Here is a 24374-nt window from a genome sequence, read left to right on the forward strand (position 1 = left end):
ATTGGTTGGTTCACTCTGATCAAGGCATGACATCACAGATTCCCATCAAACCAACTCCTTGAATGCCCTACCCCTTGAAGTTTGCAGTTGTGTCTAAAAAACACTATTTTGCTAAATACCATGTTTTTGTTTTACCCTTTTGTACAGAATCGTTAAACTAACACCGCACCCAACCAACAACCGCTATGTTTCTTACGAGTCCAGTGGTCACGTGACTTGTATCTGCTCTGTGATTGGATGATATAGACTGCAATGTAATATGGGATTTTGACATTTGTTTTGGCGGATCGCAACCAACTGAAAGGTGCATACACCGCCACCTACTGTACTGGAGTGTGAGGCCTCCCTATTAATCTATTTCGCTTATTTAGTCCTGTGTTTCTGCCTACTGTTCTGGAATGTGAATTCATTACAATTTGTGACACAAAAGAGAAGGGAAAAAGGACTGGGAAAAGGTAAGAAAAATCAACCAGCTCTACACCCATTATAACCTCACCATTATTCCACTACTTGGCCCCATCTCATCTTAGACCAGGCCAGCAGCCTGGGAGGATGGGACACTATCATTCAACACACCTTGTAAATCCTCTGCAGTAAAATCTTGTACACCCAAGTACTTCTCTGCAGTGGCCACCACAACCTTTATTTTCTGTCATTACATTTCTGCGGTACAGTTGATAACCATTTCTATGAAAGCTAAGCCAACCTTCCTGAAACACATGTTATTCCTATCACTCTCTACTGGCCATGTGTCACACCCTGACCATAGAGAGCCCTTGTTTCTCTATGATGTAATAGGTCAGGGTGTGACTAGGGGGTAGTCTAGTTTAATATTTCTATGTTGTGTTCTAGTTTATATTTTCTAGGTTGGTGTTTTGTATGATTCCCAATTAGAGGCAGCTGGTAATCGTTGTCTCTAATTGGGGATCATATTTAAGCAGCTATTTTTCCCACCTGTGTTTGTGGGATATTGTTTTGTGTTTGTGCACCACGTAGTCATGTTTAGTTGATCGTTTATTTGATTTATTTGTTTTTGCTTGAAGTTTCACTTTGGAATAAAGATGTGGAACTCTACACACGCTGCGCCTTGGTCCCGTTCTTACGACAACCGTGACACCATGGCCTACTTACAGGGAACCTCTTAGGATCCCTCGCCCTGGACCCATCTTCCCTCTACTACTCTTTTCACTGCATCATCATACTACACTGATCCTGGTAACCTCGACCTGCCTTTCTCTCACCGGACACTTCTGATCTCCAGCACCATGGGTACCCCTTCAGTTAACACACACAGCCTTTTCCTCCTGTTGGATTCTATCTTGAAATATACTTACTACACTAGAAGTTAATGATTACATGTATAAGGCATGTATATGGTGAGGTCAATGGAGGATGGATAAGAACTAGGGGTACGGAAAGTTAGAGTGAGGAAACAGACAATCACCTGGTTGTACTCACTAATAAGGTTGGATAGCCGTGGATTATGGAGGAGTGAGGAATTCAGGCCGAGGTCAAGTTAGATGAAGTGAGAAGGAGCAGTCCTATTACACACACACACAACTTATATTTCTGCCTAGCAACAGAAATGTATAGGCTGTCAAGATGTGGAAGGACTTGACTCCGCCTAGTAGGAGGGTATAAATACTTGTGCTGGTGTAAACATTGCTTTGTCTTTGCAGCTGTTTGACCCAGTGGGTGAATAATCTTGGTTTGAGCTTTTATTAGTTGTCCGTTAGGTTCTGACAAACAGAGTGAAAAACTAACAGTTGGCGCTGTCTGCCGGATTCGCCCCGATTTACAGTCGAACTAGAGAGTCAGAATCAGTGAAACAGGAGCCGGCACCACTCATTCTGACATCTTGGGGAGATGAGAGTCGTAGGCTGACCAATTATAGGATATGGACACAGAAAGCCAGGGCGCCAAGTCTATGTCCAAGAGGCTTCTAAACAGCTACTACCCCCAAGCCGTTAGACTACTGAACATCTAATCAAATGGCTACTGGGACTACTTGCATTGCCCCCCCCCCCTCTCTTTTACGCTGCTGCTTCTCTCTGTTATTATCTAGGCATAAGTCACTTTAATTATTCTGCCCACATGTATATATTACCTCAATTAACTCAACTAATCTGTGCCCATGCACATTGACTCTGTACCGGTACCCCGTGTATATAGCCTCGCTATTGTTATTTTACTGTTGTTCTTTAATTATTTGTTACATTTTTTCTTTTTTGTTGTTGGTATTTTTCTTAAAACTGCATTGTTGGTTAAGGGTTTGAAAGTAAGCACTTCACTGTAAGGTCTACACCTGTTGTATTCGGCGCATGTGCCCCAAAAATGTATTTGATTTATTTAGTAGGCCCATTGTGTAACTACTGGTTGGAAATACGGTATATGGTTATAGGTAGGTTCCATAAGCAGGGTTCCTGAGTGGGATTATTCCTCAGCGAGATCCATAGAAATACATGGTTTAGGGTGGGTTCCATTAGGATAGGTCCCAAGTGGAGATAGTTTCTGCGAGATCTGTGAGTGACACTACAGTGTAGGGTAAATTCCGTGTAGGATAGGTCCCTAGTGGGGTTATTTCCCTGCGAGTAAGTGGGACGAAAGTTCCAGCCGCCGTGACTGTGAGGCCATAGAGTGTGTGTGTATGGATAAATTGTCATGCATGTGTACTAGTACAAAAGGTTGGTTAGAAGTAGTCCATATAGAAGGACAAAGGAAGGAAGTGCATACTAAGGAGAATGGGAGATATCTGAAAATATCTGTGCTTTAAGATGAAACATTGTCAGTGAGTGGTAATGTGGATGGTGATAAAAGGTTGCCTACAAGGTTGCCTACAAGTTCTGGAAGAGAGCCTTGTTTGAACATGATTCGAGTGTATTAGCAGTAGCAATAAGGAGAGAGGTTGACAGATTATGTGGAAATAAGAAGATTACTGTAAATAATTTAGGTCATGTGTGTTGTCAACAACAGTGATATTTGAAGCGTGACGCTGGTATAAGACATTAGGTCTCCTGTATTCTCCAGTAGTAAATTGGCAGACACTTCAGTATTGGTTCTAATACAAGGTATCAGGTGGCGTGACCAATTAATAGGCACAAATACCATAACTATTTTCCGTGGAAATGGGTAACCCTACCTTGGAAAATTGTAAATACAATTGTATTAGAACCGTGAGTGAGAAAATCTAAACACCCTAGACACAGTCGAGAGAGGCGCAGAAATAACTACCATTGAAATGGCATCCGTGGTGTCTGACACTCCCAAAAAAGGGGGAATAGAATAGGAAAACTACAGCAAAACATGGGTGCGCTAAAAGAAGCGCAAGAGCATTCTACCAATTGGGGAAAATTGAGCAAACTGGATAAAAATTGGTCAGCATTTCCCTGCTGATGGAAAATTACAATCTAATAAAGAATTCAGATATGCTATTGTGAGTTGGCACAATGACATAAAAGAAGAATCAAAAGCTCAATACATCAGCATTTTGATGTCAATGTTCTATCAAAAGAAAAACGAAACTGATAAAAACAAAATTAGTAGTTGTACTCAGCATTAACAAGACTGGGTACGTGAGTACATTGATAGAATATGTACGTCTGCTTTGATGGCAGGTTTGACCATTATTTTCAATGGGATGAAATAGTGCAGGAAGCTTGAGAGTGGAATCTAATTCTGTCTGGACAGGGGAAAACACAATGACATCAATGCTGACACGGGGAACAAACTGAGGAACAGACAGATATAGAGGGGGCAACAAAGTGAAGGAGTCCAGGTGAGTCCAATATTGCGCTGATGCACGTAATGATGGTGACAGGTGTGCGTAATGATGGGCAGCATGGTGCCCTCAAGCGCCAAGAGGGGAGTGGGAGCAGGCGTGACAGTGCGTGTGGTTAATACAGCCACAGTGAAAGCTATTAACAGTGGCTTTAACGGCCAAGGTAAGACAAAGAACAGGAAGGAAAGGGAAGTGAATCTGTCTCAAGGCACAGAGCATCAGAACCCTGTTTTAGGTGTGGGGCCGTTGGTCATTGGAAAAGTGAGTGTAGGGCAGCAGGGAAGCCAACTGCAACCGCTCCCTCTGGAGGGAACGCTGTGATGTAGTCGTTTGCCGCATTAGAAAAAGAAGAGCAGCAGACACTCTTGAGGGCAGCGGAGCAAGGGAGCTCAAAATTGGCTACATTTGTGACAGAAAAAAGTCTTACATTTAGCGGGTAACCGGGCAGATTCAAAAGCGATACGACTAATACCCATGTCTCTGACCATATAGGACCATTCTCAAAACATCGTCTTGAATTAAATCTACTACCCCCGCAATTACCGTTTTGATCACAGGGTTCAAACCTGCCATCAAAGCAGAAGTGCAAATTCTATCAATACACTCCCGGTCCCAGTCTTTCTGTGGCAGAGTACTGGTACTCATTCTGGGTTTATCGTGATGCATTTTTTGTTGATAGAATGCTGACATCAAAATGCTGGTATATTGAGCTTTTGATTCTGTTTTGTCTTTATGCCAAGTCATAATTGCCTCCCTGTTGTCCAATTTTATCTACTTTGCTCAATTTTTCCCATATTCCAGCCGAATTGGTAGAATGCTCGTACGCTTCTTTCAGCGCCTGCATGGCTTTTTAAAAATCTGCTAGCTCTACATTACAGGGAGAATCGGAGCTGTTTTTTCGCCATATCAATAGTTATTATTCCCTAAACTCTCCCGACGGTGTTCAGGGTATCTTAGATTACTTCACTCCCGTATATAATACACACCTTCTATTAACTATTTTCTAAGATAGCACTACACACTTCCCCGGTTAATAATTAATTGGTCACGGCACTTAATACTTTGTATTTAGAACCGATACCGTAGCGTCTGCAAATGTATTACTGGAGAATATGGATGACTTATTTCCTCCAATATCCCTATTATTGATAACACACATCACCAGAATTATTCACACTTGTCTTCCTATTTCCACATAATATGCCATGGTTCACCACCCCAACAGGGCACAAAACTAACCTCCCATTCACACACACACTCACACCCTACGCTTTTATGGCCACTGCAACTGTAGCAGGGAACCAACCCCACCCAGAATTTACCCCGCTTGGACTTACCCTTCGCAGGTTTCGGCCTGCGTGGGCTTACCTTCCGGGACTCACCCTATTCTTCTAGAAGTCACATGAACTATCCCAACCAGAATTTACCCCCTAGGACTTACCCCACAGGCCTGCTTGAGTTTACCTTCCGGGACTTAATCTATACTTATAGTACTAGCAGGAACCAACCTACTAGGAATTTACCATTTACTTTATAGTACTAGCAGGAACCAACCTACTAGGGATTTACCCCCTAGGACTTACCATTTACCATAAAGCTACGACCGGTCGATATACAATGCAGTGGCGGTTCTAGACCATTTTAACTGGGGGGGGGGGGCACGTTGGGGCCAGTTGTACTGTTAGAGGGGCCAGTTACATTAGACGTTATTGTTGTCATATCGTTTTGCATGTGGTACGATACTGTTGTGTTCCGCCTAAAGCCGTCCCTCTAGAAAATGTGTGGGTTAAATTAGTGTTCCGCGTTGCCACTGTCTAATAACGGATGTAAAAAAAGAACGAGCAAAAATTTGTTATGTAAAAATGATTTCATACTCCACATTTAGGGGGGCCGCAAGGGGGTCCAAAATTGTTGTCACAGGACACTCCTCCTTCTCTCCAATCCTTACATCTTATGGTTCGACAGGAAGAGGGTACTAAACCCTTATTACTCTCTGCAGGGGGTCTGACCTGACCTCCTGACCTCAACCCCTCCTTCGCCTAATCCACAGATGTCCATCCATTCCCCTATAGCAATCCTGTGATCTCCTCTCGTCCACCCAGCACATTCCACAGCCACTCTCTCTTTCTACAGATCTCACTCCTTTATATACTATGCGTCTGATCTATCATGTCTTTAATATCTCAATGTTCAAAGTTTAGCCCGAATCCAACAATATGAAGTGTTGTTGTTTTGGTTGATTTGTTTTTGTCTTTGCTTCAATACAAACCTCACCAGATTGGGTTTGCTGCTCACCAGATTGGATTTCTCCCAAAGGGTTAGCCCTCTAACTCCCTGACCCTGTAACTCTGAGGTGAGGTCGCCAATATAATAAGGGAGTATAAGCTAATTTGTTTCAACATTGTGTTGTTATGCTCTTTGACATTAGTCTTAGAAATATTTGTATTAATAAAATTGGGAATGTAATAATTTGTCATACAGTGAATAGTTTGTCTTGATTTCCCAAATCAGAAATGCCCTATAATGTTCTTGTCTGTCCTCTCGCGAAGTTATGGTGAGAGTGACTCCAGATGGTATCTAGGTGCATGGAAGAGATATTTCGACCAAGAACAGTGTGAGCCTCACCCCCTCTAACTGGCTGAAGTAACAGCGACAATGGCGTTCACTACGGCCCTGTCCTGCACCACTTCTACCTGAGACCTTAATCTGAGCTAGCAACCTGTGTACGGGACGGCAGGAGTGCGGAATGAGTCCTGAGACCGTGCATGTGGAGCGAGCATGGAGAGAGATCATGTCCAAACTCCTCTCATGCTGCTGGTGCACTGGTCGGAAAATGAACAAGAAAGAATGGACTGTACAGAATGGTGGTGGAGGCTCAGGTGAGACATTCGTTCACTTGGGAAAAACGGATTATTCCCCAGATATTGAAATCGGGACATTATCAATGGCCATCAACTTTGACAGGCATGAGTTACATTTGTGCCATTGGGAAGATGAACTGTAACGCTATCTGAAGAAGAAAATTAAGAGACGCCAGAGGAATGAGTACCGGGAAGGAGGGGGGTGGTCAACTGTACCCGTAATAGATTTAGGCTTGCTCTAAACTGTGTATTTGTGGTATCAGGTTGATTGTGGGGGTCTGCACACAAAAAAATACATAGAGATACCGATCTGTCAGTAACATGCCACTCACGACAGTGTGAGACAGGGATAAACGGTGGCCGTGATGAGAAAAGTAAATGCTGGTAATATAAGTAGTACATACTGTATATATATTTCCCCCTGTCTGTAAATGTACATTCTGCCAGTGTCAGTGTGTGATAAGTTGAGGGTCTTGAATTCGATGATAGACTCAAAGTGAAGCACTAAGGACTGTCATTCCAAATTTGCGATGGATCATTTATCAATAGTTCTAATTATGATTTGGAAAGGAGAGAAGGAGAGAGGGAGAGAGCGTTGCCCTTAAGCTGTGAGGAGAGCACAAAGTGGTTTCTGAAACTAATTAAATATTTGTAACAATCCATTGAGTCTAGGGAGGCATTCCTCCAGGGAATCCTTATCTTTTCGTGTCCTCCGAGAGGGAGGTTATCAGAGAACCCACTAGACGGTAGCGTGAGCTAACCGTAATAGGGACATTGATAGTAGGGGCTTTGTTTTACCATTGACCTCCAAGGATGAGGAAGAAGAAGATTGGGTACAACTGAGTGGTATAACAAACAATGTTTTCTAGGTGGCGTGGAACATGTGAGTGATCATTGTGCCAGATGAGGGATTGTTGGAAACTGACTAATTGACTTGAGCATGTCTTAGTATGTTTATAACTATATGAGTGGCACAGCTGTAGTGATTAACGTGTTATGGGTTAGATGGAATAATCTAGGTGCAAATGTACCAAAAACCAAGGTGTTAACATTACAGGGAATTGGGAAAGCGGAATTTAATATGACTGGGGCGGAGATTTGTGAGGCTCATAGATTAAGGAATTGGGAAAGAGTCTCTGGGGAACGATACCACTCCTCGTGTATAGTGATACAGGGGAAAGCACATAGTAGAGGAAGGACAGCTAACTGTGCACAATATAGAGACTACTATGAAGTCAAGTTGAACGTCACACATACTCAGATCATGGTGGGAGTAGCAGAGATAGTGTTGTCATTTCAGACACTATTGTCAACTTTCAGTGAGGGGTTCATCCAAGAAGGTACAACGCTTGAAAGAATAGCCACGGATCCCTGTATACATGAGGCCACCTCACCGGAAGGGAGGTTTTGCTGTAATAATAGCATCTCCTGCAGAGTGTGATTAAGAAACATGTGAAACAGAGTTTTGTACGGTTGGATACTCTTCCAACGCCACTAATCTCGCCCCCATTCCTAACCACCAGCAAACACTTGACATATCTCCCAGAAGATTGGGACCAAGTGACTGTAAAAGGAAAGTGTTAAAAGGTTGCTGGTTATCGACCGTTGGGACCTAAAGTTTACACTGTAACGAGGGTGTTCACAAAGGGGTAGGGTATAGATTGGCTCTGGGATGAGAGATGTGTACCTAACCTGAGCACAGGGAAGTATTATTCACAGGTACCGACTGTAGCAGAACACAGGATATCATTGGAGATGTTGGTGTCTAGAAAACAGGGTATGAGTTGGGAGACAGTTAGGGAGTATCTGAAAGATTCAGCTCTCGATCTATTGGTGAACCACAAAGGCAATAGATCAGGAGCAGGAGACAGATTCAATGCAATAGCTATTCTCACGGCAGTCGCTGTAGGGACAGTAACTGAGGGAGCAGTGGTAGTGGTGAAGGATGCTATAGTAACAGCATAGAACTGGACTACGGCGCAAATTAGGTGTATTTTGAAGTATGCATCATGGGCGGTGTTAGTGGTAGCAGGGGTTAACTTGTTAGCATTGCTGGGATATCACCTTCTGAAGGCGTTGATGTTGAAACATGTATACAGTGCCGATTTGCCTCAAGATGAGGTAAAGTTGATTAAGGCCACTGCACGTGTATATCGGGTGACCATGGAGGGAGAAGAAGATGGGGGGCGAAGTGAGGATGATATGGTGTGGGAGCATATTTTCTAACCTGTGGCCTAACGGGGGAAGACTGGGTGAAAGCCTAAGGAGGTTTTTTAGGGCCTTCATTATTGTGGACCCCAGCAGAATAGTATCCCGAAGGTATATAGTCAGGCTAAGAAGGAGTGGGAATCGTCATGTTACCAAACTTTTTTTTGCATATATAGTTATGCAAAGCTTAACGCATTATTAATAGTTGTTATGTTTTGTGTTTTCTTTTCCTTTTCAAGTCTTTTGCTATCACTGGAAAGGGAAAAAGTCAAAAGCTCCAGCTGAAATGGAAAACGTCAAAAGCTCCACCTGAAATGTCATTATCAGTTGTACAATAGGAGGGGGAATAAGAGTGTACATAGTGTGATTATAAATCAGAGGCCATAAGTCTCGGAGGTGTAAACATACAAATCAACTGGGAATGTTAATCAGGTTTAATTTTCTGTTCATTTATAAGTAATTTCAAATTATATATAATGTTGAAAGGAATGGAGTTACTATTCAAAAAGGAGTGACTGTTGGATTCTCGCTTGAAATATACAGTACTTGTTATACTCGAAGTTAATGATTACATGTATAAGTATATATGTATGTATATGGTGGGGTCATTGGAGGGTGGATAAGAACTAGGGGTATGGAAAGTTACTGAGTGAGGAAAAAGGCAATCACTTGGTTGTGGTCACTGATAAGATCAGGTACCAAGGTAAGACCCAGATGCAGACGTGTCGAAGTAACAATGTTTATTACAGCAACAGTGGCAAAGGCACAGGATGGAAGGTAGGCTCAGGTCTAGCAGAGGTCGGTAATCCAGAGGTGGGGCAGAGGTACAGGACAACAGGCAGGCTCGGGGTCAGGCAGAGTGGTCAGGCGGGCGGGTACAGGGTGAGGAAAGGCAAGAGTCAAAAACCAGGAGAATGAGAAAAGAGAGACTGGGGAAAAGCAGGAACTGACACAAAACGCTGGTTGACTTGATGGTTGACAACATGAACTGGCAACAGACAAACAGAGAACACAAGTATAAATACACAGGGGATAATGGGGAAGATGGGCAAATACTGGAGGAGGGTGGAGATGTAACGGCTGTCGTAGAGAGGGGACCAAAGTGCAGCGTGTTGAGTGCTCATGATGAAATTTATTTTAACTCAAAAACACTAAAGACAAAATAACAAAGAGCAAAACGAAAGCGCACAGTTCTGTCAGGTACATAGACTAAACAGAATACAACTACCCACAAACACAGGTGGAAAAAAACCCTACTTAAGTATGATCTCCATTTGGAGACAATGAGGACCAGCTGCCTCTAATTGGAGATCATCCCCCCCCCAAAAAAACATACAAATAGAAAACCAGAACTAAACATAGATATAGAAAACATAGAAAAACACAAAACACCCCCTGTCATGCCCTGACCTACTCTACCATAGAAAATAACATCTTACTATGGTCAGGACCTGACAGGAGACAATCACAAAGACAGGTGAAACAGATCCGGGTGTGACAGTAGCCCCCCTCTAGGGGCGCCACCTGGCATCCTACCTGGGTGCATACCTGGTTGACCGGGGTGCCGGTGGTGGAAGTCGGCGCTGAGGGCTGGGTCCAGGATGTCTCTAACAGGGACCCAGCACCTCTCCTCCGGGCCATAACCCTCCCAGTCAACCAGGTACTGGAAACCCCTGCCCGATGGTCACACCCTCAGGAGGCGTCTCACTGTGTCCGCTGGATGGCCATCGACGGCATGAGGAGGAGGGGTGGGCCTGGAAATAGAAGACAAAGGACTGTGAGACACGGGCTTAATTCTACACACATGGAATGTAGGATGAATACGAAGGGTATGGTGCAACAGAAGGCAGACAGCAGAGGGGCTAATGATCTTGGAGATTTGGAAAGGGGCGATAAACTGAGGGGACAGTTTGCGAGACTCCACCCGGATGGGCAGATCCCGGGTGGACAGCCATACCTTTTGCCCGAGACGATACCGGGGAGCCGGGGTCCGATGGCAATCCGCTTGTTGTCGATACCTGGAGGTGGTCTTGAGGATGGCCGACCGGGCTCTCATCCAGGTACGATGACAGCGGCGGACAAACATCTGGGCAGAAGGTATGCTGACCTCCTCTTCCTGCTCAGGGAAGAGCAGGGGCTGATACCCCAGGGAACACTTGAAGGTAGATAGGTCCGTGGCAGAGCAGGCAAGGGTGTTGCAGGTGTATACGAACCACATAAGCTGCTGATACTACACATTCCTTTGTCTCATGCCCTGCTTCACACTTGTCACATCTAGGAATCTCCCTCCTACACACTGCTGCAACGTGTTTGAAGTTTTATGATGCTTGTATCTAAACCAAAGTAGATAATTCCAAGATTGTTCTATATATCAGTTGGGGTCGAAATAAGCTTCATTGTGAGGTCCTAAACCTAGCATGAATGCGCATCCTTGAAGTTGATATAGTGAAAATGTTTGCCTTGGGGTAAGTCAATGGCAAGTTGAGCAAGTTGAAGTGTTTTCTTCCCAGGCGTAATGCAAGGCATTATCGTTGGGATGTGAGCTAAAAACAGGGCCTGGCCTATGTTAACTTCTCTAGGGCCGGCGGGACGAAATCGTCCCACCTACGTAACAGCCAGTGGAATCCTGTGGCGCGTTATTCAAATACCTTAGAAATGCTATTACTTCAATTTCTCAAACATATGACTATTTTACACCATTTTAAAGACAAGACTCTCGTTAATCTAACCACACTGTCTGATTTCAAAAAGGCTTTACAACGAAAGAAAAACATTAGATTATGTCAGCAGAGTACCCAGCCAGAAATAATCAGACACCCATTTTTCAAGCTAGCATATAATGTCACAAAAACCCAGAAGACAGCTAAATGCAGCACTAACCTTTGATGATCTTCATCAGATGACACACCTAGGACATTATGTTATACAATACATGCATGTTTTGTTCAATCAAGTTCATATTTATATCAAAAACCAGCTTTTTACATTAGCATGTGACGTTCAGAACTAGCATACCCCCCTGCAAACTTCCGGTGAATTTACTAAATTACTCACGATAAACGTTCACAAAAAGCATAACAATTATTTTAAGAATTATAGATACAGAACTCCTCTATGCACTCGATATGTCCGATTTTAAAATAGCTTTTCGGTGAAAGCACATTTTGCAATTGTCACGTCCTGACCAGCAGATGGAGCTAGTGTTTTAGTTTTGGTCAGGACGTGGCATGTTTGTGTTGGGTATGTTTGTATTGTTGATTGGGACTTCCAATTGAAGGCAGGTGTGTTGAGTTGCCTTTGATTGGAAGTCCTATATAGGTGTGTGTGTTTTTCTTTGGGGTTGTGGGTGGTTGTTTTGCACTGCGTTTTTTAGCCTGCAAACTGTTGCTGCTGTCACGTTTATTGTTTCCTGTGGATGCTTTACTCCTTTTGTTGGGCAATTAAAAAATGAGTATAATGACCTGCTGCGCCTTGGTTCATTTCAGAAGACAGCCGTTACAGCAATACTCTAAGTAGATAGCCCGGCATCACAAGGCTAGCTATTTAGACACCCAGCAAGTTTAGCACTCACCAAAGTCAGATTTACTATAAGAAAAATGTTATTACCTTTGGTGTTCTTCGTCAGAATGCACTCCCAGTACTTCTACTTCAATAACAAATGTTGGTTTGGTCCCAAATAATCCATTGTTATATCCAAATAGCGGCGTTTTGTTCGTGCGTTCAAGACACTATCCGAAAGGGTAAAGAAGGGTGACGAGCATGGCGCATTTCGTGACAAAAAATGTCTAAATATTCCATTACCGTACTTCGAAGCATGTCAACCGCTGTTTAAAATCCATTTTTATGCCATTTTTCTCGTAAAAAAGCGATAATATTCTGACCGGGAATCTGCATTTAGGTAAACAGATGAAAGAAAATAAAGCATGGGGTCGACTCGGGCACGCGCCTAAGCCCATTGTCCTCTGATCGGCCACTTGCCAAAAGCGATAATGTGTTTCAGCCAGAGGCTGCCTCGATATCATTCAGCTTTTTCCCGGGCTCTGAGAGCCTATGGGAGCCGTAGGAAGTGTCACGTTACAGCAAAGATCCTCAGTCTTCAATAAAAAGAGCCAAGATGAACAACAACTTGTCAGACAGGCCACTTCCTGTTCAGAATCCTCTCAGGTTTTTGCCTGCCATATGAGTTCTGTTATACTCACAGACACCATTCAAACAGTTTTAGAAACTTTAGGGTGTTTTCTATCCAAAGCCAATAATTATATGCATATTGTAGTTTCTGGGCAGTAGTAATAACCAGATTAAATCGGGTACGTTTTTTATCCGGCCGTGCAAATACTGCCCCCTACCCTCAACAGGTTAACAAAGTCTGCTCCATTTTGAAGTAGAAATAAAACATTTTACTTTATTACATTTAACAAAATGTTTAATCACTTTGAAACTACAGGAAATAGGTTGACTTCTATGTTAAATAACTGCAGCCCTGTCTGCTTTGGTTGTCAACAGAATTGTGGCTACTGTAGTCTTTTGACTGTAGAAAAACAGGAATGTCAAAAGCTGTGGTGTCTGCTGAGGGGAGGACGGCTCCTAATAATGGCTGGAATGGAGCAAATGGTATGGCATCAAACACATAGAAACCATGTTTGATATATTTGATACCATTCCACTTATTCCATTCCAGCCATTACCACGAGCCCGTTCTCCCCAATTAAGGTGCCATCAACCTCCTGTGGTCTAAAGTTTTCCCAGGTAAGGCAGGCATGCGTGGGAGAGGCAACTGCGAATGTACAATTCACCGACTGAGCAAGCGAACACGGCCATTGTTTGCTACAAAGATTTCTGGAATGTATTTATTCCGCCAAAGGTTTCTATTGGACAAATTCAGGTAGGTCCCTCCCCGTTTTGTTCCATTTAAGAAACGCTTTGCAACAGAATTGGCGGAATGAATACACCCCAGGCCTCTCTTCTCTGAGGTCCCTCCCCGTTTTGTTCCATTTAAGAAATGTTTTGCAACAGAATTGGCGGAATGAATACACCCCAGGCCTCTCTTCTCTGAGGTCCCTCCCCGTTTTGTTCCATTTAAGAAACGTTTTGCAACAGAATTGGCGGAATGAATACACCCCAGGCCTCTCTTCTCTGTTTCTCACACTCTTTTGTTGGAAAACAGACATTGAATAGTTCAGAGCCATCCATTGCCATTAGACCAATTAGATTTCTCTTGGATTATGGACATTTACTTGGAATTGCCTTGGGATGACCTTTTTGAGTGTTTTTTATATCCTTGGACAGCAACTTGAACATCCATTCAAAGACTCAAGTTACAAAATGATTTCAGTCCATTCTAGTGTCTTATCTGAGGAATTGAGAAACAGCGTAAAATTATGCTTATACTTTACTGACCTAATAATGTTTCAAAACTGACCACCATATGCACATCCCCCAATATGGACAAAATAGTCCTAATCATTGACCCCTGGAAAAAGGTTTTGCTCTAACCTGCAATCCAGAATCATCCCGATTTAATAATAATCTAAATGTATTTTTTTTCTGGGCCCAGTTTCATTGGTATTGTTAACATGGCTTTGCTTTTCCTCATTAGATTCTATGTAGATACATTTTCAATCCATTCTATGTGGATTCACGAAGTCTCTCTAATAGGTCTACCATAAGTTATTTATGTTTTTTTCCCCTTTGTCATTGTTTGATTGCGGCAGTTGATCTCTGCCTAATAAAATCCAAATCATAAACACCTGTTGCTTTGCCAGAGGCTTCCTGTCTGTCAGCCCCTCACAGACCTCATTCCAACTGCCAGTTTATCCTTGTGTTGACAAATAAGAGACCAACAACTGTGGCATCACCAAACCAAGCATTTTCCTAGAGGCAAGAGGTGCGAGGCACACAATACAGACCTTTTGAGAAAGCAAAACGAGTTTCAAGTTTAAGTGCTCCACTTTCTGAAGCTCATCCCAAAGAGATGAACCATGCTGGCATGCTAGCGCGTGTGAAAAAGAGGAAGAGGCCAGTTGAGGCTGGTGCTCAGGGTCAGGTAGAGGTCAAGTTCAAGGAGGTGACGCTGTATCTGGTGGAGAGGAAGATGGGCAGCAGTAGAAGGAACTTTCTGACCAGCCTGGCCAGATCAAAAGGCTTTAGGGTGGAAGATGTCCTCAGGTAGGCCAACCAGCACACTGTAATTCTCAAGTCAAATACATTTTTTTGGTTTCCTTGTTTAACGGTCAAATGAAGGTATTGATTGTGTTATGATAGGTCCTATGTGATATTTTTCCATAACCTCCTGGTCATAATGTTGTTGCTCTATGTCTGATTGTTTGAAGTTTCTTGGTTCCAAGTAATGACATTGTGTATTAAGAAGGAATCGCCCACTAGCCACCACACAAGAGCCTGTATAACAGAGCAGGGTTGTTCCACCTTAAAAAGCACAATAAAGACACAATTTCGACACCCACCATCTCAGATTGTTCTGAAATTGTTTCTGTTGTTAGAAACCGATAAGATTAGCATTCCTGTAACATTATTTGGTTGAAATATAATTACATCTCTAAGAAATTAACCCAATTGATTGCACCCAAATTGGCTATTTTAATTTATAGCATTCATATAATATTGAATAAATATATTACCTAACATCCGATTTGGACCAAACAATGAGTTAGACATGAGGAATCCAAAGAAATGGTCAAAAGCCACAAACAGACCCACCACAACCCACACCAATCACTTATTCCACATTATTTTGTTACAGCCTGAACTGCATAATTAGTTTTACAGACAGAAAATGATCCCACCTTGTCTACCATATTTTGTTTTGTCGACATTTGGAAAGTTTACCGACTAACTTGCTGTTTCCATCAGGCCTGTTGTGAAAATGTTGTACTCACATGCAAATGTTGGATGGAAACCTCATTTGTGTAAGAACATTTTTTGGTCCAAATCGGATGTTAGGTACTATAATTATTAAATATTACAGTGCATTCGGAAAGTATTCAGACCCCTTGGCTTTTTCCACATTTTGTTACGTTACAGCTTTAATCTAAAATGGATTAAATAAAAAATATTCCTCATCAATTTACACACAATAAGCCATAATGACAAAGCAAAAACAGTAAAAAAAAAACCATAAATACCTTATTTCCATAAGTATTCAGACCCTTTGCTTTAAGACTCGAAATTGAGCTCAGGTGCATCCTGTTTCTACAACTTGGTTGTAAATTCAATTGATTGGACATGATTGGGAAAGACACATCTGTCTATATAAGGTCCCACAGCTGACAGTGCTTGACAGAGCAAAAACCAAGCCATGAGGTCGAAGGAATTTTCCGTAGAGCTCCGAGACAGGATTGTGTCGAGGAACAGATCTGGGGAAGGGTACCAAAACATTTCTGCAGCATTGAAGGTCCCCAAAAACACAGTGGCCTCCATCATTCTTAAATGGAAGAAGTTTGGAACTGCCAAGACTCTTTATAGAACTGTCCGCCCGGCCAAACTGAGCAATCGGGGGGAAAGGGCCTTGGTCAGGGAGGTGACCAAGAATCCGGTGGTCACTCTGACAGAGCTCTAGAGTTCCTCTGTGGAGATGGGAGAACCTTCCAGAAGGACAACCATCTCTGTTGCACTCAACCAATCAGGACTTAATGGTAGAGTGGCCAGACGGAAGCCACTCCTCAGTAAAAGGCACATGATTGCCCACTTGGAATTTGCCTAAAGGACTCTGAGACCATGAGAGACAAGAAACCAAGATTGAACTCTTTGGCCTGAATGCCAAGTGTCACGTCTGGAGGAAACCTGGCACCATCTCTACGGTGAAGCATGGTGGTGGCAGCATCATGCTTGGGGATCATTTACAGCGGCAGGGACTGGGAGACTAGTCATAATCGAAGGAAAGATAAATGGAGCAAAGTACTGTACAGAGAGATCCTTGATGAAAACCTACTCCAGAGTGCTCAGGACCTCAGACTGGGGAAAAGGCTTTCCTTCCAACAGGACAACGACCCTAAGCAAACAGCCAAGACAATGCAGAAATGGCTTCGGGACAAGTCTCTGAATGTCCTTGAGTGGCCCAGCCAGAGCCCGGACCTGAACCAGGCGAGACCTGAAAATAGCTGTGTAGCGATGCTCCCCATCAAACCTGACAGAGTTTGAGAGGATCTGCAGAGAAGAATGGGAGAAACTCAGGTGTACCAAGCTTGTAGCGTTTTACCCAAGAAGACTCAAGAAGTACTGAGTAAAGGGTCTGAATACTACTTCCGTTTAACATTTTTAATACATTTGCAAAAATGTCTAAAAACCTGTTTTTGCTTTGTCATTATGGGATGTTGTGTGTAGATTTGGGGGGGGGGGGGGGGGCAACTTAATCCATTTTAGAATAAGGCTGTAATTTAACAAAATTTGGAAAAAGTCAAGGGGTCTAAATACTTTCCAAATGCTATGTATATGAATCCTATAAATGTAAAATTGACAATTTGGGTGAGATCAATTAGCTTAATTTCTCAGAGATCAAATTATATTTCAAGAAAATAATGCTTCCGGGAATGCTTAACTTATCTCTTCCTCACTACAGAAACGATTTCAGAAAAATCTGAGATGGTGGGTGTCATGGCTTGCTGAATTGACGTGGAGCCAGCAGCCAGCCACAGGTTAATTTAATGATCCATTGTGCCATAGCTGGGTGGCAGCGGTAGCTAGCGATACTGAGCTGTTCAAGCCCAGCCAGGCAGATAGAGCTGTGTAGGTCTGCCTGATGGGCACCAGTGGGAGTAGCCGAACTGGGAGGCTGTAGAACAGAGCTGCTGCCAGCGCCGCATCGCACCAGGCTGGGGATGATGGCAGCATTCCCAGAAACACAGCTTGAGCGCCTCTACGGTTACACTTGGCTTGATACAATTGTTTGAAACCAACCACAGGAAATAGGCCGTGTGTGCGCCTCGAACTGACATTCTGCCTAGCAGACAATTTGATATCAGCTGCAGTTTTGATAACACCTCCCTAACACAGCCTTACACAAACAAGATATTCTCTGGAAACAAGATATTCTCTGGAACGTTATACACACACACACACGCACACACACACGCAAGCAGGCAGGCAGGCACACATACATTGTTTGGTGCGGGTGAATGCTGTTTGTGAGGTGGATGAGAGGCACAAACCCTTGTTTATAATTTATCAAGTATCTGATCAGTTTAACCACAAATCCACCATTCAAATTTCAACTCTGAAACGCAAATACACAACGCTGTATGCATTATCAAGTTTTTATCAAGAATTGCGAGTTTATCATAGGAATGTTGAGTGATGAGCTAGTTTGGGATTTTGGCTTTAGCTGCTGTGAAATTAATGGCATGTCGATAATTCTGTTATCGACACACACCTTCCGTAATCTTGATTTTGGATCTCCTAGTGGGATGCAGTAGGATGCAGTGTACACTCCAGTTAGCACAGGCGTCAGCTCTCCCTATCTGAACCCCATTGACTTTAGCCTGTCCTTGCTCACTGCGCTGGAGCTCAGGGTCCCACTGTTCCTGGGAACTCCAATCTGGTGCAGCAGGGCATGCTTGCTCATTTGCATATCTATCTGCCGTGCCATTTTACATTCACTGCTGGTCGCAAGTCAGAAAAATATCAGGATTGTGGCCTAGATTATAGGGGCTGTGTTTCTGTATGGAGGGCAGTGAGCAAAAGAGCAGTGAGGGAATGAGAGAGCACTCTTTTTTATCCTTGAGAGAGCACTCTGTTTTATTTATCCACCACGGCTAAATTCAGTACCTATCTATCAATTTAAGCACAGGGTTGAATATCTACATCGGTCCACACTCGATTGTGACATTTTGAAAGACTTCCTGTTTTTTTTGTTAAAATCAACAGATGGCGATTTAATCGGAAGGACACTTTATTTTTTCCTTTTTCTAAGAGGAAGGGTTTTACCACTTCTTTGTCTGTAAATAACAATATTCAGTACACCACAATAACTTCCAATGTTGATGTTGGCAGTGTGTAGAATTTTTTTCTTCTTCAGTTTGGTGATAATATAGTCATATTCACACCTGCGCAAAGACATTGAATTTGATTATATGCTCTATCCACTCATACTGTTTGTGTTATCTTTGATGAGCCTCACTCTGTAGCTGTTATTGTTGTGGAGCCTCTCTAAACCTGGTCTCAGCGGCAGGCCAACCAACCAACCAGCCAGTACACAGAGCAGTCAGACAGAGCATAAGTTTCACTGCTGATTTGGCCAATTAGGCCTTTGCCTCTCTCCTGAAGTGACGCTCTGTTAGGCTGTTGGGATGTCCTGGGGGGGGCGTAAGGAGCCGTTCCGCTGTTTTACCTCAGCTAGGAGACAGGAAGAGAAGAAGGAGCGTGGGGAGGATAATCATGCACGGACAGGTGCTTTGATTGGCTCATTGGTATGGTGGTTACACACTGGTGGAACAGAGAGGGTTTCCAGCTGGCAGAAAACCAGACACGTCTGTAGTGAGGATCCCTATGGAGCTGTGGGATGCTCTAAGTCAGGGATGGGAAACTTTGAATGGGGTGGGTGCCATAAAAAATCTGAACTCACCATGAGAGGCCAAAATTGCACCTTAAGTTTTCGACTATTCTAACTCGCAACATTAAGTTTCCCATTCCTGCTGTTGGTGAATGCATATCTTTATGGATCTCAATTGTGAATGCATATCTCGCCTGGCTTGCCGGTCCTGACATTTTCCTTAGTCCTCAGCTCTCTGTAGCCACTAGACGACTCCTCTGCTAGTGATGTGTAGCCCCCACTTGTAACCACATCATAAGGCATTATACCTGCAGGCTTTATGTAAAGTTTTATTGTAATTTGACTGACCTGTGACCCCCTTCTTCCTATTCCTTTTGCAGTGATGATGTCACTCACGTGGTGGCGGAGGACAATCAGGCTGAGGTGTTGTGGGCGTGGCTGATGGGACATGGTCTGAGGGATGTCTCCAGACTGGCTGTGCTGGACATCTCCTGGTTCACGGACAGCATGAGGGAGGGGAGACCTGTCAGAGTGGAGACCAGGCACCGTATTCAGGTGAGGGAACCTGTGGTCAGTGTGAGTGTATGTGGGCATTTGCCGCTGTGTGTGTGTGTGTGTGTGTGTGTGTGTGTGGTGGTACACACAAATCCCCAAAATACAAATAAAGGAATGAATAAATATCAGGATGAGCAATGTCGGAGTCTGGATAATAACTATCTATGTATATGATGGTGTGTATAGACATTATGGACAGCATATGAATAGAAAATATGTGTACATTAGTAGTTGTGTAGGATGAGCCTTGACTAGAATACAGTATATACATATGAAATGTGTAAAAGAGTAAACATTATTAAAGTGATCAGTGTTCAATGACTATGTACATTGGGCAGCAGTCTCTAAGGTGCAGGGTTTAGTACCGGGTGGTAGCCGGCTAATAACAGTGACTAAAGTTCAGGGCAGGGTACTGGGTGGAGGCCGGCTAATAACAGTGACTAAAGTTCAGGGCAGGGTACTGGGTGGAGGCCGGTTAGTGTTGACTATTTAACAGTCTGATGGCCTGGAGATGTGTACGTGTGTAGCGAGTGTGTATGTGTGTGTGTGCAAGAGAGAATATTTTGGAAAACAAAGGAAATACAGTATAGATATAATTTGTCTGAGGTGTCACAGACAATATAGGCCTCTCTCCCCACTGAAACCATTTGCTAGCAGATGGGCATCTTGGTGGGGCTGTTTGTAATACTGTAGAATTTATTAAAGATGCACTGACAAACGTTTGTATAATTTCAGCCAGTAGTTTTGAATGTGGTGCTCATTAGCAAAAGGTGGTCCCCGTTTCTTGTGTACTAGTCATCCATTTAGCAAGATATGTTATGTCCTGCAAAATATATACATGTATATATAATTTAATATAATTTGTACAATATGTTGCGAATTTGTTATTCTTAATATCCTGGAGTGCACCTTTTAATTGCTACAGAATACTATTAACATGTCTGTGATTGGTGCATTGGAGTGTTGATGTCCATTTTAGCTATGTTGATGGGTTCAAGTCTAAATCATGGCCTCTTGGCCCATGAACTTACACTACCGGTCAAATGTTTTAGAACACCTACTCATTCAAGGGTTTTTCTTGATTTTCTTTACTATTTTCTACATTGTAGAATAATAATGAAGACATCAACACTATGAAATAACACATGGAATCATGTAGTAAGCAGAAAAGTGTTAAACAAATCAATTTCTTTTATGAGATTCTTCAAATAGCCACCCTTTGCCTTGATGACTGCTTTACACACTCTTGGCATTCTCTCAACCAGCTTCACCTGGAATGCTTTTCCAACAGTCTTGAAGGAGTTCCCACATATGCTGAGCACTTGTTAGCTGCTTTTCCTTCACTCTGCGGTCCAACTCATCCCAAACCATCTCAATTTGGTTGAGGTCAGGGGATTGTGGAGGCCAGGTTATCTGATGCAGCACTCCATCACTCTCCTTCTTATTAAAATAGCCCTTACACAGCCTGGAGGTGTGTTGGGTCATTGTCCTGTTGAAAAACAAATGATAGTCCCACTAAGCTCAATCCAGACTGATGACATATTGCTGCAGAATGCTGTGGTATCCATGCTGGTTAAGTGTGCCTTGAATTCTAAATAAATTACAGACAGTGTCACCAGCAAAGAACCACTCGTGTTCCTTGGCCCAAGCAAGTCTCTTCTTCTTATTGGTGTCCTTTAGTAGTGGTTTCTTTGTGACCATGAAGGCCTGATTCACACAGTCTCCTCTGAACAGTTGATGTTGAGATGTCTGTCACTTGAACTCTATGAATCATTTATTTGGGCTGCAATTTCTGAGGCTTCTAAGTCTAATCAACTTATCCTCTGCAGTGGAGGTAACTCTGGGTCTTCCATTCCTGTGGTGGTCCATGTGAGACAGCTTCATCATAGCGCTTGATTGTTTTTGTGACTGCACTTGAAGAAACTTTCAAAGTTCTTGAAATGTTCCATATTGACTGACCTCCATATCTTAAAGTAATGATGGACTGTAGTTTCTCTTTGATTATTTTTGCTGTTCTTGCCATAATATGGACTTGGTCTTTTAGCCCTATTTGGTGTCTTCTGTATACCCCCCTACCTTGTCACAACACAACTGATTGGCTCAAACACATTAAGAAGGAGAGAAATTCCACAAATGATCTTTTAAGAAGGCACACCTGTTAATTGAAATGCATTCCAGGTGATTACCTCATGAAGCTGGTTGAGAGAATGCCAAGAGTGTGAAAAGCTGTCATCAAGGCAAAGGGTGGCTATTTGAAGAATCTCAAATATAAAATATATTTTGATTTGTTTAATACTTTTGGTTACTGCATGATTCCATATGTTTTATTTCATAGTTTTCATGTCGTCACTATTATTCTACAATTAATTTTTTATATAAAGAAAAACCCTTGTATGAGTAGGTGTTCTAAAACTTTTGACCGGTAGTGTACATCAGATAGTCCCAGCCGGTATTATATAGAACGTCGCAGTCCCACCTGCCTGTGGGGAAAACAACCTGAGTTTACCTATGTTACCCCATTACCCCTCTTGACCTTTTTCAAACACAATTTTCTTGTCTGCTTGTTTTAGTCAATTAAAAACAACATTTAAGAAAAGCACAACATGTCTAAAGATTACTTTTCAACATTGCCTGCTCCCGAGCATTCTGACTACTTAGAAAAACATAATGTTGTATGGATAACCTCCTTTTAATGACAGTGCTAGTGAGTGCTAGGTAGCTACCAAGACCAACAACACAAACAATCGGACTATACAGCTACAAGTAGTGAGTGGAGTTACAAACGGACAATGCTAAACAAGTTAAATGTCTTACCTGTGATATAATGTTTTCCACACATAGCTACGTGTAGTCTATTTGGACACTGGGTCCCCACATTTCCCGCTCTCCCACAATAAATAGCTTGAAGCCACCAGGCTCTTCCTGCAGGCTATATTTCCCTATGTGGGATCATTACAAACCACAGGTCAAGATTCTTGACCTGCATACGTGTACATTGAACAACACAGCAGCTTTTTGGCATGTTTTGTTATTTCTGTATAACAAAAAATGTTCGATGAAGTTGGCTCTTTTACAATGTGGGGACAATGTTTTCCCAATTTGTGTGCGTGGTCGAGGGGATTTCCTTCTTATTAGTGAATATCGACTCGGAGAATAGCGCAGACATGTTTTATGTTTGGTTGCTAAGAGCCCGTGTTAATTTAAAACCAGTTTTACCCATTCTATTCCATTGCCATGGCAATTCTAAATGAAAATAATACATTACGTTTGGTTGGAACTCAGTTTTGGGGCAACAGCCCCAAGACTAGGCGTGCGACTTGTTTCTGCTATCTGAGATTATACATTTATCAAAAATGGACGTCTACATTCAGCAAATTGTCCAGTATTTCCCATGACAGGGACAGTATCTTCCTGGTCTGGAGGTCTCCTCCACACAGAATAACACCTCAACCCCACCAAGCCCACTTTCTCAGGCATCCTCTGCTACAGGGAGGCGAGGTAGCCTGACTTCACAATAAGTACCACCCTACTACAGTATCTACACTGTTAAAACCTATTCTGTAACCAGGTTTCCATACATTCTTTTTATGCGGGTAAAGTACATATCAGATAAAACATTTCACGACAGGCCTGATAGAAACAGCAAATTTGTCGGCACACTTTCCAAATGTCGAAAAAACGAAAAAACAAGGTGGGATCTTTTTGTGTCAGTAAAATTATTTATGCTAGAAATGGCGGTGGAAACGCTTTTATGCGCAACGATTGATATAATAACCATCATATTGAAGTAAACTTGGTAGTGTGAATTAGTCCATGAAAGAATGATGTTTGAGAAGGAGAGACAGATAGTAAAATGCAACCTTGAACTTACTGAGTCAATTTTCTCAACGACATTTGCAATAATGCTAATTACCATATAGTAATTGATTAGTCGGTATGTCACTGGTGACGCTCAATAAAGGAGTAATAAGGATTTTATATTTTATCTAAAGTTAATATATTTAATTCTAACAGATTTTAAGGGGGCGCTTTGTGTAGGGTGTGTGTGTGTGTGTGTGTGTGTGTGTGTGTGTGTGTGTGTGTGTGTGTGTGTGTGTGTGTGTGTGTGTGTGTGTGTGTGTGTGTGTGTGTGTGTGTGTGTGTGTCAAAGAGAGGAATTGTAGAGAGAACACTTAACTTTCTCTAGCCTCCACTCACATTAAGACATTTCAGTTTGCTTGACAGCGGCAGAAGGATCCCCCATAATGCTCTCGCATGTCAAATAGACCCATCAGCGTAACATCAGGGCTCGGAGCTCGCTCCTAACCAAAACACAGATTTGTTTCTCCTGGAAGGCACTGTGGAGGCATCTGCAATAGATAAAGAAATATACTGCCTGGTTCTTCTCTTCTTCCTACCATAACTGGGTACAAATGTGATTCCAAATCATTTCAAATACTTTAGCTAGGCTGGATTGAGCTTGCCTGGAGTA

At 42.7% G+C, this 24374-nt stretch overlaps 1 protein-coding gene across 2 annotated transcripts in view; it reads left to right on the forward strand.

The window, feature by feature from the left end:
- The first annotated feature begins 14702 nt into the window (after positions 1–14702).
- The window catches only part of LOC106605322 (DNA nucleotidylexotransferase), a 145389-nt gene continuing 135717 nt past the window's right edge, over positions 14703–24374 (forward strand). For both annotated transcript variants that reach the window (XM_014200816.3, XM_014200825.3), the window contains exons 1-2: positions 14703–15012; positions 19729–19903. In XM_014200816.3, the coding sequence (XP_014056291.1) occupies positions 14819–15012; positions 19729–19903 (369 nt within the window). In that variant the 5' untranslated portion in view covers positions 14703–14818. The remainder of the gene's footprint in view (positions 15013–19728; positions 19904–24374) is intronic.

The sequence above is a fragment of the Salmo salar genome, chromosome 01 (assembly GCF_965601325.2).
Source record: "Salmo salar chromosome 01, fSalSal1, whole genome shotgun sequence".
Taxonomy (NCBI): domain Eukaryota; kingdom Metazoa; phylum Chordata; class Actinopteri; order Salmoniformes; family Salmonidae; genus Salmo; species Salmo salar.